This window comes from Puntigrus tetrazona, chromosome 22 (genome assembly GCF_018831695.1).
Source record: "Puntigrus tetrazona isolate hp1 chromosome 22, ASM1883169v1, whole genome shotgun sequence".
NCBI lineage: Eukaryota > Metazoa > Chordata > Actinopteri > Cypriniformes > Cyprinidae > Puntigrus > Puntigrus tetrazona.
In genome coordinates, this window is record NC_056720.1 from 5,751,610 (window position 1) to 5,769,109 (window position 17,500).

Here is a 17,500-nt window from a genome sequence, read left to right on the forward strand (position 1 = left end):
ATTTTCACTCAGTGTAAATAGACGCTGTTATTTTTCTTCTTCTCTGCTTCGCCGTTTATTTTCTTTGTTGCGAATGTCAGGGCTAAAAGTAAACACCGTTTGTATGCCAAACGTTAAGATGTGAAATTACTAAGTCTACGGAAGCACCTGAAGTCGGCAATTCACCGTTTATTTTCAATGAAAAGTTATTGCTTGTGATTCATTGACGTTACTTTTTTTTTACCTTTTTTAAATTTTTATATCCTCCAATGAAACACCAGACTCTTTCAGGTGACTCTAACTATTTTGTTACCTATTTTTTTGCGTCCAAAATCACACGCTCTTTGAGCTTTAACTCTTTGGCTTAATTTATATGCAACTGTTATATGCAACGTACAATGTTTTCGCAATGAACCCTACCGACCCAGCGAGCATTTTATCATCTGACCATGCCTTCATTTACGAAATGTTGCGTTCTTTTTGTCTGCATTTCCCAACTTTGGACCTTTTTTTTTTTACTGCAAGTTGAATCTCTTTTCTTCCCCCCATTTCCTCAGAGGTTCGTGAATGAATCACTCTTTCGATCTAATTCGCACACGCTCATCTGAGAGATGCGAAAGCAGACAAGAGTGGGTGGCCACGGTGAAGAGAGAAGTGAAAAGTTCAGTCGAGACAGACCTCTCTCTCTCTCTTTTTCATGCTCACAAGCTCTGTTATTTAAACCCTCTTGCTTTTTTACGAAAAACTATAAAAGGACAAGATACCCAATGTTGTGGGTTGATTGTATTGAGTTATTTCTGACTGATGTTTAGAGAAGTCTGGGATACGTCACCAGAGAGATGTCATTTTCACCAGAAGGTCTATGTGTCTATTTACACTTAATAACCTTGTTGGCAGCGGCTATTTACTCTAGCTCCACCTAAAAACGTGTGATTGGGATAGTCGTCGTTTCAAAAAGACGATATCGGTTTCATATTTAAGGTATTTCGGCGCGATCGATGTAGGTTCGAGTCTGTCTTCTGACGACGTTGTATCTCAAAATCACGTCATGAAAGCATTTATGTTCAGTAGTAACAAGGGAAATAATCAAAAAGCTGAAAATAAAGTGTTCGGTAGGTGTAGGGAGGGCTTTATTGTCGCAGTAAGGGCAATCCATTTAATATTTTGAATCAAAATTAACATTTACGCTCAAACTGTTGCACCTTCTTTTATGTATTTCAGTACTGAGGTGCAGATGACTGCCACCTGCAATGTGTAGCATAGCAGAAAATGCTATTTTCAATTAGTGCAAATAGCATCTATTTTAGCTATATTGTCGTTTCTGCCAGCTCAGATGTTGTTTAAGGATAAGAAATATATGCAGAGTTCAAATATGTCATTTTGAAGTGAATATGGCAAGGAGTGTTTCAGGGTTTCCCCTTTCCAGTAGATACGAGTTGACAATATGCCCACCCACTCTCCGGCTTCTAACTTCTAAAAAAAAACCCCATTAAATTAATTAGATATTATGTCATGTGACTCGCCGGCCATCTTTGAAACGCCTCTCGGTCATCCTATCACTTTGCATTTGAAAACATTAAGCTCTCCCAAACTGTTCGCTAAGCTTACAGATAAGTTTCAGAATTGAAATCACCAATGAAATCTTACAACTGTGCAATAATTGCTGTTTCTTTTGCTGAAAAGCTTCAAATAAAAAGCTTATTTCTTGGTTGAATCCCCTTTCAGATGCTTATATGAAGTGTCCTTAAACTAGAATTTAGTGAGAAGGACTTCGTAGGACAATTACACACAGCATAAATACACTAAAGACAAGTGAGACGAGTTACTGCTCCATGTTAGACTGTAGGTGACATCTGCTGGCCTCTTTGGAAAGGGACAAAAAATGTATTGCGACTTTTGTTCATCTGATGGACGGATAGAATGTTACTTCACTTTTGATCTGTTTCAGTTAACTATAGATCATTTTGTCATTAAACAGTTAAATCTGTGTGTGTGGACAAAATCTGCCTTACAGTCATGAAATAATGTTTTAGATAAACTTGCCAGCCTTTCTCATGTTCATGAACTTTATATTTTCAGTTCTCCTGATTGATGGGAAAATGTTAGTTATTGTTGGGTTGAACCACCTAAACGGTATCCCTTTTTCAGTTAACATATTAAAAACACTTTAGTAACTTTCAATGTCTACCTAGCCTAATCTTTTAGATTACAGCATCTCGACATATAGACATTTTTCAACCTGCTGAACTCCGCATAAAACAAGCAATCAAGGTAGATGATCACTGAGATCTCAACGGGGTTTTGTTAAAGAAACAGAACAGCACCGAGGTTTTTTCCATGTAATGTTTTCACTGACGGGGTCATCATTTTATATCAAGCCTGTCCTCTAGTGGTGACCAAATATAGGAAATCAAACAGTTAAGTTATAAGTACTGTGTGCGTCGTGTTATCATTCATCTGCCAGCAAACACAACTAAACTGGGGACAAGGTCTGGATTATTAAAACAGGCCGACAATTAAAGTTGCTATTTTCTAAGACAATATGATTAGGAGCTAATTGTGAGATTAAAATATCCTTATTTATTCTTGACGGAAACAGGCTTCCATACAAAAACCATCAACCATGGAGTTTGTAGTATGTGATTATACAAATGGTAATCAATTTGGTGAAACCATGGTTCATTTTCATAATGGTTGGAGTATCAGTACTATGGTAAATTAATATGGTATTGTTTTTGTACTAAGGTTAATAACATTACTATCCTTTAAGAGTAAAATATGATTTCTGGGATCATATTCAAAACTATAAAAATTAGTTGTTTGTATTTATGCATTCAAATAATTTATGATTTTGGCTATTAAAGGCTATTCATAGATTAGTAGAGACAAAGTACTCTACTAAAAATAGACGATTAATAATTCAGAAACTAGAGATTTTTTTTTTTTCACCAGTAGGCAGCACTATATACATTCAAGTGCAGCAAACGCACCAGTGCATTTTTCACATCTTTTACGCATAAAACATATAAGACACAAGTTTTATAACAATAACGTATAAAAAAAAAAACAAGCTACATATCAAAAAATTCTGTGCTTAAAAGAAAGCATGTACATGTAAACTGGCAGAAAGTCAGTGGGACTTTTTCTAACACTCACTGTTGTTCAGAAGCTGTTGCATTTGAGTCCCACAAACGGCCAAAAGTCAAAATGGAAAAATAGTTGACACTTTCTTTAAGTAGAAGAGTAAAAAACAAAGCAGAGTTAAAGATCTAATGAACATGAATTGTTGTTTGTTACCACTCTTTGCTTACATAAAAAGTAGAAAGGCCGGAGTCGATTTTGTGTCATTTACAGTTCCAAAATGAATTTTCCCAGTGTGTCACAGAGCGAAAAACGACGCCTGAAAAGTAACAAAAGCTAAACAAAACTGGCTGTAGCAGTCCACGTGAAATCAGGCTCGTTCTTACAGCCATGTTAAAGGCTCCAGCAATGGCTCTCGCGGTTCAGTAAGTGGTCTTCGGTGGCTGCACGTAGGCAGGGTTGTAGGCCGGCTGACTCGACGTCTCTGGAGGCATGTAAACAGGAGCTGGCTGGGCGGGCGGCTGCGTGGGGTACACGGCCTGGCCTCCGTCGTACGCGTACTGACTAGTGGGATATCCAGGACTCACTGGAAACGAAAAAACGTAGTTACTTTCACAGTAAAGTCTACCACGTGGTTTCAGTGTGCTGAGAGCGAGGTGTTCTTACTGGCCACGTGATACGGTGGAGGGGGTCCTGGCGCATAGGGCTGTCCCTGGTATGGCGCCGTCTGCATTGGGTGAGCGTATCCAGGTTGATTCGGCACCGGCTGGTACTGTGAATACTGGATCCCCTGCGCCGCGGGCGGTTGCTGAATCACGCTCGTGTTCGTGATCGCAGTCACATGCGTTCCTACCACGGCTGAGGGGAAAGAAAACGTGACGGAAATCAGTCCGTAGGGACGAAAGCGAGCGCTGTGGATTATTGCGATCGGTTTTTTATCAGCTCTTCGGACGCTCATTCTGAGCAGATGACGTAGTGCTACGTTACTCTCTTCGTTCTTTGGTGAAGCGTCCCTTCGACGCTGAAACACTTACGTCTGGGTTTCCTGCACATTTGATACATGCAGCAGCAGGGGCAGCAGCAGCAGGTGATGAACAAAACGACGAGGATCACGAGCCCCCCGGCCACTGAGCTGATGACTACAGTGTTCTTCCTGTTGTTGGGACAGATAGAAACATGAAGAAATTAAAAACGCATCTTCCGGTGCAATCTATAAAATCGGATTTTGTTTGTTTGTTTAAAGCACACCGGTTGGTTTGATTTACAAAAATATCCAATCAGGATTCAAACCAGAGCTCTGACTGCAGACTCTGCCGCTAAAAAAAATTGAAAGTAGAACATTTGTTTGTATAAAATGTGTTGCGTTTGGTCATGCCCTGTCTTGCCTAGGCCGCCATGCTAAGCCCCTCGTGAATGCAGAAGTTGCTCTTCTGCTTTCTCTTCAAATCGACGATGTGGAGCAACACATCAAAGCGTTTGTCCTGACGCTTAATTGCGTAACGCCAATCTGTGGGAGGCATTTTGCAAACTGCACCACTAAAAGACCACAACCTGCGTATGAAACGGTGGGCGGAGCGAAAAAAGGGGAAAGACAGAACCTCAACGAACCTAAAGCGGAACCCTTACAGAAGTCGTTTTTTTAAACATAGGCCCTTAACTTTCATTAGAATTGGATCAAAAACAGACAGCGTCACGCAGGGACACGCATTGAAGCAGAATAATCGGCATGAAGACGAAGAAGGGGTCGAACCGTGAACCGGCCCAGTTATGTACCGTTTTCAAAGATCCAAACAGTTACCCTGTCCTTCAAAAGTTGGTCAGAGATCGAAAGATGATCCTATTGTACGACAGGAAAGGAAAGTTGGGTTTAACTGCAGGTTCTTTCCAGACTGGAATGACTTTGAGGTCCTTACGTGCCGCAGACGTTTTGATCAAACTTCGAAAACGGACTGGAGCAGCAGTATCTGAAGTCACAGCTTCCACAGCAGTGGTCCGGAAAAACACAGACGGACCCGGGCTTGTAGACGTTACTCGTGGTGAAGTAGCTTCTACAGTCATCACCTAAACCCCCCCGAAAAACAGCAGACGTGCGACAACTTTATACATTATAAGTCAATCAAGGGACTGTACAACACCGTGAAGCGCAAGTCAAGAGCCTTTTAAACTAGGCAGAGAAAATTAAGTTAGCTTTTTTTGTAACAGGTCGCCCGACTCACCCGCCTTCGCCGTGAACAAACCCGCGAACAAGAGCAGGAGGACGGCTGAGAGGGACGCCATGGTGCAGCTCTTCCTCTTTAGACCTCGCTGTGTTCTCTTGAAGCTCAGGGGCGTCTGATAAACGCGCAGCCGATTTCCTGTCGAGAAGCCCGGGGAGAAACGAAAGCGAAAGGAAACGCGCACGCCGTGAATGGGACTCGTTAAATGTCAACATAAACTGAAACATTAAACGACAGGCGATCGGTTTTGTTCGCGAGTTGTTCCAGTGAATATATCGCAAATCTTTTACGCAACAAAAGTTCAGCATATAGGCCTACTGAAAATTTGGGACCAAGTAAGATCGTATAAATGTTTTATTTATTGACATTTTTTTATTGAGTCTCTTACGCTCATCAAGACTGTATTTATACTAAAAAAAATACTAAAATATATATTTTTTTTTATATATATATATAAAATATTTTTGGTGACGCATACTCCAGTGCCACGTCACGTGATCTCTCAGAAGTCATAATACGCCGACTTCTCGTCGGTGTTGAAACGGTTTATTTCGTTCAAATTGGAGATCTTTTCTCACAATGGAAAATGTCCGTATTTAGCACTTTTCATTAAAATAATAATTTAAAATATTTTATTTATATAATTTATTTAAAAACAGCAACAACAAAAAAACCTACTGACCCCAATTAAAATTAAATAAAATATCTGAAATAATATTTCAAAAAAAGTCTTTCCTTTTTAGTCAAGGAAATTTCTTTAAAAACATTAAAAATCATACTAACTTGAGCTTGTATGTGTATGTATGCCTATATATATATATATATATATATATATATATATATATATATATATATATATATATATATATATATATATATATATATATATATATAATATTTTAATCTATAGAATGATACTCTGCTAAAAATAACTTTTTGTACAAAATGTACAGTAAAAACTCTCTAAGGTAATGTAGGATTGTTTTCATACATTGAAAACAGTTCAGTTTTTCTGCTATATTTCTGATAAATCCGATTTTAGAGTTGATTTGTGAGATAGACTAATTTTCAATACAATTTAAAATTGTTCGATACATGAATTTTTGATCATTAAAAAAAATAGTTAAAAATGCCTTTTATTGACCACTAAATAAAACACCGTAGCTTATAACAATGTAACAAATGGAGCTTCGAAAACATAAAACACATTAGCGGGATAACACATTACCATGACTTTTTTTCCATTAAAACTGCTGAGAAGAGCAGAAGAAGCATAACTGCTCATCTTGCTGATGGTGTAGATTGCAGACCAATTAAACCATGTTTTTCCTGCTCTTGTAACTCGAACGATCTTGATAAGTGACTGCTATGTCCCTCCCATGCAAGAAACTTTCATCGAAACCAAGACCCAGCAGTGTAACACGTGAAGCATATTGATTTTAAATACGAAATAGGGATGGATGGATGGATGCTGTTTTTTCCCCCCACTGTTTAATAGACATTTAAAGTCCTTTCCTGGCAAGGCAAGCAAAACCAGACCCACCAGTGTAATTCGAAACATTTATTTTCAAAGTCTAGATGTGTCTGTGTCAAGAACGAGAAAACTTAAAATGGTTAAAGGTTTAATCTAACATTTCGCATATATTAGGTTTAAATAAAGAGAGACAAACAAATAAAAGTGAGTAATATCTTACAATTCGGCGACTGTACGTCCAGCACTGATAGCTGTCCATTTGTTTGACAGAATAATGTTCAATACAATCAAATAATAGCCTTTTTTACACTAATTTTTGACCGTTAAAAAAAAGAGTTCAAAATTCCTTTTATTGACCGTTGAATGAAATACCACAGAATAAAAGCAAACTACAAATCGGTCTGTAGTTGCGCACTTTAAATGGTAAAAGAGCGCGGAAGCAAACAGTTCTGTGTGATCCGGGGTTGAAAGCCGGCCATTCTGGGTGATTAAGTGGTCTGTGATTCTACGTAAGCAGGGTTGTACGGGGTTTGAGGTGAGGTGTAGTCTGTGGGAAGCGCTGCTTGTAGAGGGAACACCATCTGACCGCCGTCGTATGCAGCCTGACTGTAGGGAGCGGGAAACCAACCTGCGGGAAAGCGAATAAAGATGTGTCTGTTCAGTAACTGAAGATAGGATTGATCTTTCTTGTCTTGTACGTGGCTGCTAATTGGTGTCTTGCTCGCTGGAGCCGGAGCGCACGCGCTTGAAGGTGTAGTCAAAGTAAAGTCTTAAAACAAGTGCACCAACGTTTGGTCTTGTAAAAAGCACGAATGAACAAAACTCAGTGCCTCTATGTTTATAATCAATGCTTTGAGGCTTTCAGGTAGATGTTTGAGGTCTTACTAGAGTCCTGATACGTGGGTGGTGGTGGTGGTCCGGGGGCATAAGGTTGCTGACAGTGTCCAGTCAGAAAGGGTTGTCCTCCATAAGCTGGCTGTAGGTTATTAGCCACAGGCTGGTGATATGAGTATTGCGGCTGATGTGTAGTCATGACCGTAGTTCTTGTCTGCGCATCTGCAAAAAAGACGACTTATGTGCATTTAAATAGGACAATGCAGCCCAAACGCAGCTCTCTGTACAGATATAGCGACACTTACGCTGCCTCGCGAATCTTTTCCACCAGCAGTACCAGAGGAGGCACATAGAAACGGCCGCCGTGAAAAACACTACTGTGGGCACAAGCATGGGCACAATGGACGGGCCTTCCATGATCAAGAGAATGACTTGTGAAAATAAACACAAGCAACATAAAAATTGAGCGTTTTGGCTTCCGGACAACTGACTTAGTCTTTAAATGAAGTTTTTTTTTTTTAACTAATCAAAATACCTCTACTGGTTTCCGCAAATGAGCTCTTCAGATAACGAACTAAGCACTGGACCAGTTCGTACTCCAGTTTGTCTCAGGCGAGCATTAATGTAAAGTTATATTACAGTAGCCTATTTAAAATTCAACCCGCCAGAGGTTAGTGTGGGTGACTGTGTTTCCCGCCACAGCTGAAATCCACACGCATTTAACGGGTTTTAATGTCGAGCCCAGTGGTGTAGTCCTAAAACGAAATACCACTAACTAACGAAACTACCCCCCACCCATCCAGCCTTACATAAGTGACCAAAAAAAAGGGAGAAATCAATGTTTATTAGGAATATATCAATCTATATTACACATGAATTACATCTACAACCTGTCATTTTTTGCATATATTTTTATACATTACATTTTTCAATTATGCATTGCTTTGTCAGTTGCTTCGTATTTACAGATTTACATTGCCGTGACTGAGTGTGACGATGTCTTGCCCGGGCCTGAACATATTTCTCTGGGTTGAACGGTGAAATTGTTGGGCCATTCGCTCATCATAAAATTTGAAACATTTGAAACAAGAAGCACAGATGGTATTCATTAGACTGAAACCGCATAATCTAGCTAGCTAAGTCTTTACTTTTTTGCAGTGGGATAACCTTGCAACGTTTAAATAATTCCAAAAAATTATTTGAATTCGTTGTTGGATAGACAATAAATAACGGTCAGTAGGAGATGCACAAATCCTATTGCAGCCAAATGCTGCATTTATTTAACGCATAATGGACTGTGTTTTAGGCAAATACTGTTTTTTTGACTGTATTTGTGTACTTTCTGTATGTAGCTTGTTACCTCCTGATTCATGCATGCTTCTTCATCAAGCTGAAACGTCTAGAACTTCAAGAACCCTGCGCTGCTCGGATAACGTTACATTCTGCCATGATGACTCAAAGGCATCATAAATCACGTACATTTAAACAGCAATGGCAGAACAGAGGGCAAAAACAATATACAAACACATTTATCACCTGACTGCTTCACCGTCGGGGGCCGGAAACGACAGAATTCAAACAAAAATGCACCAATTACCACAAACGTTCGCGAGTTTATAAAAAAACACTTGGGGTACGGTTAAAGGGGACGCTAACGCATGAGCAGATTGTGGACGTCTTAATCAACAAAACAAGTGAGTATAACGATGGTTTACGCTCACATTGGTCCTCAGAAGTTGTAATACGCAAACAAAGCAAAAAAAAAAAAAAACACTTAAGTATACCTGCCCCGACTACACCACTGGTCAAGCACATCAGTACTTTGTGAAAGATTACATTAGTGTATATATTCGTGTGTGATTTAGCTAATGGCTTGCGAACATGAACATCTCCTAACTAAGGGGTTTAGAGACAAGCGATTGCTGTGTAGAAAAAACGCCACAGAGAAATCAAAACGGGTGAAGATAAACGCCGGTTCAACTTTGGGAGCTATAGCCAGCGGGCATTATGAAATAGAGTCTCGGAGGACAGCGCCGCTTGAAAACAAAACTCGGAGAATGCCTTTGGTGGGCTGATTTATAGCCAAAATCTTAATGTTGCATTGAAAACTCTCTTTACCGCGCTTTGCCAGCTTAATTAAACAGAAAAATTGACACTCACCTACCGTCGCCACGAATATAACTTTAGGAAAGAGCACAAGTCCCCTTCTATAGTTGGATTTGCTTATGGCTTATTTCCTGATAAGCGGCTGTAGTGCCCCTCCCACGCAAAAAACCCAAAAACATCTAAACCACATCAACAAAAAACACCAGTGTACGTGTGAAGTGTTTTAATATTTAAATACATAATTGTATAAATGCACACAGACACGCCTCTGTAAACTAAATGCTAAATTTCTCTCTGGACTCGCCAACAAAGCCAACTTGCTTTGATTGATCGGCGTGAAATGATTGGACAGACGCAATCGCAACTTAAATTTACAATCACAAAACAAATCTGGACCAATGTAGGATCCACAATAACTACAGTAGATGCATCTTTGGTTAGAACAGGGAGAGAGAGAGAAATTCAAGTTTCAAGTGTTTAAGGCAAGTGTAAACAATGTCGAACAAGAGCGCACAAATGCAGCAACATTAACGAACAACAACAACACTATTATTCACAGCCCCATTGTAACTGTATTCACAACAGCAGAGAAGAAACGCGTAAGCCTCCAGAACCCAGCGGTTTGGAGTTAGTTACTGGTCTTGACGACTGGACTGATGAATCCGGTGTAAGCGGGGTTGTACGCTGGTTGAGGTGAGGTGTAGTCTGTGGGCAGCGCTGACTGTAGAGGGAACATGGCCTGGCCGCCGTCATGCGCAACCTGAATGGGAACAGAATACCCCGGACCTACTGGAAAACCAAAGACGGCAATCATTTCGATGGTTCGCCATCTTGGCTCAAGCGGTCTTGGTCATCTCGTATGCAGACCTTACCAGCCTCCTGATATGAGGGCGGTGGTCCGGTTGACATCGGTTGGCCTCCATGAGGTGGGTTACTTGGCAGAGCCTGGTACGAATTGTACTGACCACCCTGAATGATGGCTGAAGGCTGCGGATGGTATTGTCCCGTCACGACCGTAGCCACAGCTGTGTGAATAATCAAAGTTGGAGCAACATCGAAATGACGTTCTAAAACCGTTTGGCCGTTTTCTCATACAAACGTTAACTTACGTCTAGGATTCCTGAACCTCTTATAGAGATAGCAGCGTGGATTGACCCAGCAGATGAGCAAAATAAAGATGGCTACGAGCCCTAGTATGAAGACAGTACCGATGGCAATGGAAACAGCGTTGCTTTGAGAAGAATAATTAGGGAAGATCCTGAGGTCTTTGCTTTTGGACAGATAAAAGGAGAAGAAACACAATAAAAGGTTACAAATGGAGATGATATTTCAGACTTTGCCTTGTGTGAAAACAGAGCCTAAGATACAGTTTATTGCATTTGACACTTTCACTAGAAAAATCCTTTGTTGTCTTGGGCCTGAAGAGAGAAATGATGGCAGGAAGATTTTCCGCTGGGTTCCTGTTGGCTAAATCTCACAGAATAATGGCAGCTCTGTCCAAAACTTAGCATTAATAAAACTATTATGTTTAAATTACTCGCTGTACCAAAAAATGTACCATTTATAAAAACATTTTAATATAAAAAAAAAAAAACTGGTTGTGGACGGTTATATTAATATAGTTAAAAATAATTACAAAAAGATCATAATAAATACCCAGTGGTAACATCTGGTTAATATTAAACATTTATATTAAGAAAGAAAAAAATAATTCCTTACAAATGACAGTCGGATTGCGCTTTACTGGTAAATATTTTTTGCGGATCAGAGCAGCAGTAGCTTTTGTCACAGTTCCCACAGCAGATCTCCGATTTCCAGAAATGGCAGTATACGGCGTCTTTACTAAACATGCTGCATCTCTCAAAGCCTAAAGGAATAAAACAGAGCACACGTGAGCCAAGTCATTCAATTCATTAACCTGTTGTGAATTACTTTGGACCTTTAGAGTATGAACACTGTTTCATTTGTGAGACGCTCTAGAAACACCCTTTACTAAATAGACCGATAATCATTTTGAGAAATATTTTGCCAATATTAAAACTTTTGTGTTTAGTCACTGACTCAGCACCCATTCAGTGTTTCATTCACGAATCGACGGTAAAAGAACTGGAGGACGAACCAGCGAGAACAATTCAATTAATGAATCGGATCAATTGATTCATTGCAAACGTTACACTAAAATGAACACTTCCTTCCTTCAGTGAACTAACATATTACTTGTTTGGAGTTTATGGTGCTTAGACTGCTATGCGACCAGTAATCAGTTTGATCATTTTAACATTAATAACAAAAAGAAACCGCTCAATTAAAACAAAGTGTACTCCACGTGGAAAATGAAACGTTTTCGCTGGCATGCCGGTGTTTTGGCAAAATCACAAATAAAGAAACTAGAAACACATCAAACATAAAAAAAAAAAGACGATATCGGTATAAAAAAAAAAAAAAAAACCTCAAAACCGAGCGCAGCCTCCAAATAAACGTGACATTCGTCGTGTTTTTAAACGATTTAGTTGAAAAGAAAGTTTAGAACGTTTGGTGACGTTTCCTTAGACACTTACCGACTGCGATCGTGAATATTCCCGCGAAAAAAAGAAGAATTAGGACGTTGGAAGCCATAGCGCTGCTCTTCAGTCAGTTGAGGAGAAGGTATGACGGGCGGATGTAGCGGTTTTCCCGCTTCTAACGTGTGAAGAGAGATCCTTTTCCATGACGTTTAAAAAACGAAACCGAGACCACCATTGTAATTCGAAACATTTATTTCAATTTCTAGATCTGATAGTCCTGGGTAGACATCAGGTAATACACAAATACATATGTACAAACAAACAGAAACATGTCTGAGACAAAGCCCACTGGCCTATTCCTTACCAATAAAAACAATCATCAAGAAAACTGTGAAGAACAAGTAAACTTCAACCAAAACCCTCTATTTAACTCTTGCGGGATTTGTATGACATGAGTCAATACACATTCGCACAGCAACTCAGGTTTACAGTCTTAACATATTCTTTTTGTCCGTTAATATTTTGAGCAAAACTGTGGTGAACTTCGGAAAGCATATCTCTAGAATCCCATCCAGATTGGCAACTGGTCCATTTGTTAACAACAGACATCCCCTGCACTGTTAGAATGGATTTGGGGAGCCATTATCTTTGGTAGGACCATGACTAGATATTTGGGATTTCTGAAAATATATTCCTTGGAATCTTTGTCATTTAGAGCTTAAATCAGTTCAGCCCAATACTCAGTCAAGCTAGTCAGTCATTTTCCCAGTATGGTGCTCTAATGATTGTTGGTTTTATAATTAGCTTGATACAGTACATGAAGTAATGGCAGCATGAAAAGTATCTCTAAACATCTTCTGAGCATCACCAATTTGGTTTAGAAGTGGTGATGTACTTGTAAATGGTTTATTATTTGAAACAAAGCTTGATTTAAAAAAAAAAAAAAAAAAAACCCTCTTAATATCTAACACTGTCAGTCAGTGAGGTGTTTGGTATTGTTTGTCTTCAGAAAAGTCTCTGGACAATGTTTCAAAAAGATTGAGTGGTCGAGTTGCCACCATTTTAGCATTTATTGGCGCTTGGCCTTGTACGGTCGAGAACGTTTCCGCCGGTCCGGTTTCCGTTGTTTGTGGAGCCGGCCAATGCTTACACCCTGTCTGCGACGCACGGAGATGTTCTGCTCCACCAGACTCGCTAACATACCTACAAAACACCAAAAGAACATTTGATTAAAGCATTGATTCCTAACCATGTTCCTGAAGCCCTCCCAACACTCCACAAAGAAAGTCTTCTTTAATTGCCACAGCCAGTTCAGGTCTTGGAGTGTCTATTAATGAGCTGTTGACCCGAATCAAGTGTGTTTAAGGCAATCATGTGCAATGGTTGGGAACCATTGTATTAATGGAATAGCTGCTTTGAAAGCCTGTTAGACTTTCTTTCATGGAACACAAAAGGAGACGTTTAGCAGAACACTGCACAAGATTCTCAAAAATATCTTATGCCTTCCACCAAAGAAACAGCATTTTTTACCTTCTTGTGCCAGCATTGATATGAAGGTGCAGATGAATTCATCATAGTTATGAGTCCTCCTTTGGTCATCAATCTGAAAAAGGACAAAAAAACATCACTGCAGGTTCTCTGGAAATCATTACGAAAAGCCATGCAAGATCACTTAAATCAAACACATACCTTATACTTTTTCCTTTTCTCCACTTCTTCTTTCAGACACACTTCATAGTTGGCAATGTCAGCTTCCACGTACTTCAACAAGGCCAGCAACTCCTGTGCATCAGAAACCCTCATGTTCATAGAAAGTTGCACCACTAACTCAGCAAACATTACTTAATTGCAAAAAATAAAACAAACTTCTCGTGTCTTACTTTAGGGGTGTATTTTTCTCCAGGAGGTTTGGTGCTGGTTTCAGTGTTGGTGGATGGCAGGTTCTCCTTGTCTGGTTTCACGTCCACTGACTCCTTGACATCTTCCCGTTTCATCTCCACTGATGGTCCTTCCTTCACTTCCTCCTCTCCTCCTGGACCAGCTGCTTCTTCTTTCTCTTTCTTCTCCACACCACCTGCTTTCTTTAATCCTTCCAACGTTTCTGTCAAATGAGATCAAAGTTATCCAAAAAAAAAAAAAAAATCTCCTACAGTTTTTATTACCTCATTCTTTTTAACGTGAACACATACCTGATGCTGGCAAGGCATACATAACGCCATCCTCTTGCAGTCGCAGCATCGTGGAGCTCACTAGCGCTCCCAAGTCCCGGACGGCTCGATTGTGTCGGGCATCTAACCTGAGCAGCCCCTCTTCTTCTCCAAATAGCACACGGCTCAAATGGGGCACCACAGGGCTGGAGGGCCGTGTAGCAGCTTGGGATCTTGCGGGCGAGCGAAGTGGTGAGTTAAATGCGCTTCCGATTTCCGAGGCCGTATCCGTGCTTTCGTTACTGGGAGTTGGTGACGGCTGACAGGCTGAGGTGATGCTGATCCCACCTGTGCGACCCTCGGTGCGTACGTTCAGAGGTGTGGAACCCGTTGTAGCCATGGAGTCCTTCCTTTGGACTTCCTTCTTGAGTTTCTCGGCTAAAACATTGAGTGCTAGCTGACCCTCCATTGGCCCAACCGCACCCACTCCACTTCGGCCCATGGTCCTTGTACGTAGACCAACTTTTCTTCGCACCCTGCTGATCACAGAAAGCCAAAAAAAGGTCTAAAACATATTCTGTGAAAGTACATGAATACAAATGTCAATGCTTTCCAAGGGCCGCTATTTTGGGCTTTTGCGCAATTATTTTCTTCTGCAGTAACTCTTCTACTACTTAAGCTGCCTTTCCATCATCTCCAACAGATGACAGACTGGAAGTCATTCATTTTCAGAGGAGAGTAGTGCAGGAGCTGCATGGAGTTCTGACCATATGTGGAAAATTTGGATCAGATTTGAGCTTCGAATGAACTTCAGTGACAAGACCTATGTGACCAACCCGACCTGATATTCTATTAAAATCTATCAGCATAAAGTTAGAATTACATTACATTAGAACATTATTCTTTAAACGCTATTTCTATCAAATGGTGCTCTAGAACAATTCGAGCAGAAATAAAACAATAGGTCTCATTCACTAATAGTTGCATACATTTTCACATTTCTATGCACGTTTGAACTGATCACAAAAACTTTCTGCCTAATTCACAACACGTGCTTACTCACATGAGCTTGTTCTTAAACTCGTTCTTCTGAATCATCTCCCACATGCTTACATGATTATTGCGTGTGTGAGGTCTTGAATTTTTTCCCGTACATTTAAAATAAATTCAAGTACGAAAGTTTTTGATGAATCATGTTTTCTTCGTGAAATCCACACATTTCACACACATATTTGTGCACATGTTTAGTGAATGAGATCCATTTTTCTTTAAACACTATTTCTGTAAAATGGTGCTTTTAGAACAATTATAGCAGAAAAAATTATTTAATAATTGTTAAATAATTTATTTGATTAACATGATAACGCCTATGTTTTTATTTTTCGGGTCATTTGTTTGTGACAATACATTCATACATGAAATGCATTCATTAAAATCATTAATTTACCATGGTGAAACCGAATATGCTGAGGTAACGTTGCTGCACGACTTTTTAAAAGTTCTGTGCGACTGCCACTAGGGGGAGAAATGGACCAGTCACGTCCGAATGTTGCGTGGCGTGGAAAGGTGACTAATGCCAAAATCTTGCCAAGCAAGTTAGGTAAATATTGTTAAATTGTCATTATTTATAGTTTATATTATAATTTAATAATAGAGACATTTGAAGGAACTCTACCGCCCTCTTGAGTGCCGGAGGCTTCACTGCAAGAACACATTAAATATGTCCAAATCTGAACACTTTTTTTTAATAGTCTTATACCTGCTTGTGGCACCTGCAGTGCTGCACTCCTCCTCTTCATCATCATAGTCATCCTCGTCATCAGAGTAAGAAGGCTGTGGTGGGCCAGGTAGGCGTGAACGACCCACACCTGCAGCAAGATCTTCCTCTTCCTGTCAGTCATCAAGCGTACTGAATGAAAGCACAGATCATGATGACTATAACAGATATCCTGAAAGGTGACCGATCTTACCTGCATGGGCGACTTGGCGTAGTTGTGGTTGTCCAGGAAGGCTGGCAGACGCTGGACGATGGGATTGGGAACAGGTAGAGGGGCTGGTGGTGGAGCGCCCCCTGTTGGCAAGGCGGCAGGTTTAGCCATAGGTCTGACTTTTCCAGCGGGACTTGGGAGAGCCGCGGCACCTTCCTGAGTTTCTGAAACGTCACGGGACATGTTTTAGGTTCTTTTCTGAATCCCTCAATTCAGTTTGAATTTCTGAATAACTAAACTCATACATGACTATAAGAAACCTATTCACACAAACGGTTGTATGTTTTGAGGCAAGAATGTTCCCATTGACGTGTCATATAACAGGCATTAACCGTAAGGTAAATAAATATAAAACGTTTAAGTTAGGTTAAATCCAAATATGGTACCTGTGGGTGTGGCCTGCTCTGTACACAAAGGTATCGGCGTATCTTGCCCCTCCTCCTTTTTCACAGCAGGAGGCGTGTCTTCTGAGGAGGAGGAGTCTTGTTGCTTTCGATCCTGGCCTGAATCTTGTTGGGTCATTCGAATTACCTGCAGAATGTACATCGGTTTAGTGAGGCATTCAAAACTGAGCTAGATTTCACCAGATATGGTGCTTTTCCACTCTCTGCTCACTTTAATCCGGCTGCAGTTTAGTAACACTTCAAAGTGGGTGGGATTATTGACTGATCATTACAGTACTACATCGTATGCAGACCACAATAAAAAAAAGTCAATACGCTGGCTGTTGCTGACTATTTAAATCTAGCACGTTTGTAGTCTCGTATTACAAATACAATTGATTTTCTGCAGTATTCAGACGTCACATTTTAGTATCGGTGCGGGTTCCTTTGAACCTCAACTGGAATGGTACTAAAGAAAAGTCTTAGGTACTAGGTACCGTAGAAAAGCACCAATAGAGAAATCCTTCACAGACTATCTGATACTCCAAAATGTGTTTTTTTTTATACACATACACAAAATTTTGCACTCACTTTTTTCTCCCTAACCTGCTGGAGCCCTTCCAGAATAACCTGCTTGTTCCGTTTCAGGATCTCCAGCCTGGACTCGTATTTTATCCTGCGATCTGGAACCACCGCCATGAGATTGAACCGGATGTCATGGTAGGGCTCTCTGAGGAACGAGAAGACAATATTTATAATATTAATTATATTTATACACTCATATAAAC

At 40.2% G+C, this 17,500-nt stretch overlaps 3 protein-coding genes across 9 annotated transcripts in view; all 3 read right to left on the reverse strand.

Annotated features, from left to right (window-relative positions):
- Window positions 1–2,785: 2,785 nt before the first annotated feature.
- LOC122327508 (protein shisa-5-like) lies at window positions 2,786–5,569 on the reverse strand. Of its 2 annotated transcripts, XM_043222925.1 has the most exons (5): window positions 5,277–5,519; window positions 4,974–5,121; window positions 4,095–4,213; window positions 3,727–3,918; window positions 2,786–3,646 (listed from the first exon to the last, which is right to left on the reverse strand). In XM_043222925.1, exons 1-5 carry the CDS (start codon window positions 5,335–5,337, stop codon window positions 3,483–3,485), a joined length of 684 nt encoding a protein of 227 aa, XP_043078860.1. In that variant the 5' UTR covers window positions 5,338–5,519; the 3' UTR covers window positions 2,786–3,482. The 2 variants fall into 2 exon arrangements, with proteins under 2 accessions (XP_043078860.1, XP_043078859.1); XM_043222924.1 differs by lacking the exon at window positions 4,974–5,121 and having other exon boundaries at window positions 5,277–5,569.
- An 827-nt stretch (window positions 5,570–6,396) lies between these two features.
- On the reverse strand, window positions 6,397–12,373 carry LOC122327537 (protein shisa-5-like). Of its 5 annotated transcripts, none has more exons than XM_043222973.1 (8): window positions 12,249–12,373; window positions 11,410–11,557; window positions 10,800–10,960; window positions 10,563–10,715; window positions 9,749–10,479; window positions 7,890–8,015; window positions 7,636–7,806; window positions 6,397–7,378 (listed from the first exon to the last, which is right to left on the reverse strand). In XM_043222973.1, exons 1-5 carry the CDS (start codon window positions 12,304–12,306, stop codon window positions 10,319–10,321), a joined length of 681 nt encoding a protein of 226 aa, XP_043078908.1. In that variant the 5' UTR covers window positions 12,307–12,373; the 3' UTR covers window positions 6,397–7,378; window positions 7,636–7,806; window positions 7,890–8,015; window positions 9,749–10,318. The 5 variants fall into 5 exon arrangements, with proteins under 5 accessions (XP_043078908.1, XP_043078907.1, XP_043078910.1 ...); XM_043222972.1 differs by having other exon boundaries at window positions 9,745–10,479; XM_043222975.1 differs by having other exon boundaries at window positions 7,890–10,476.
- Window positions 12,374–12,428: 55 nt separating this feature from the next.
- The window catches only part of bap1 (BRCA1 associated protein-1 (ubiquitin carboxy-terminal hydrolase)), an 8,036-nt gene continuing 2,964 nt past the window's right edge, over window positions 12,429–17,500 (reverse strand). The window contains exons 9-17 of one of the 2 annotated variants that reach the window (XM_043222595.1): window positions 17,304–17,442; window positions 16,716–16,860; window positions 16,312–16,493; window positions 16,101–16,231; window positions 14,384–14,877; window positions 14,075–14,295; window positions 13,884–13,976; window positions 13,725–13,797; window positions 12,429–13,397 (exon numbers count right to left, since the gene is read on the reverse strand). In XM_043222595.1, the coding sequence (XP_043078530.1) occupies window positions 13,264–13,397; window positions 13,725–13,797; window positions 13,884–13,976; window positions 14,075–14,295; window positions 14,384–14,877; window positions 16,101–16,231; window positions 16,312–16,493; window positions 16,716–16,860; window positions 17,304–17,442 (1,612 nt within the window). In that variant the 3' untranslated portion in view covers window positions 12,429–13,263. Of the gene's footprint in view, window positions 13,398–13,724; window positions 13,798–13,883; window positions 13,977–14,074; window positions 14,296–14,383; window positions 14,881–16,100; window positions 16,232–16,311; window positions 16,494–16,715; window positions 16,861–17,303; window positions 17,443–17,500 lie in introns of both variants that reach the window. The other variant, XM_043222594.1, reaches the window with a different exon arrangement.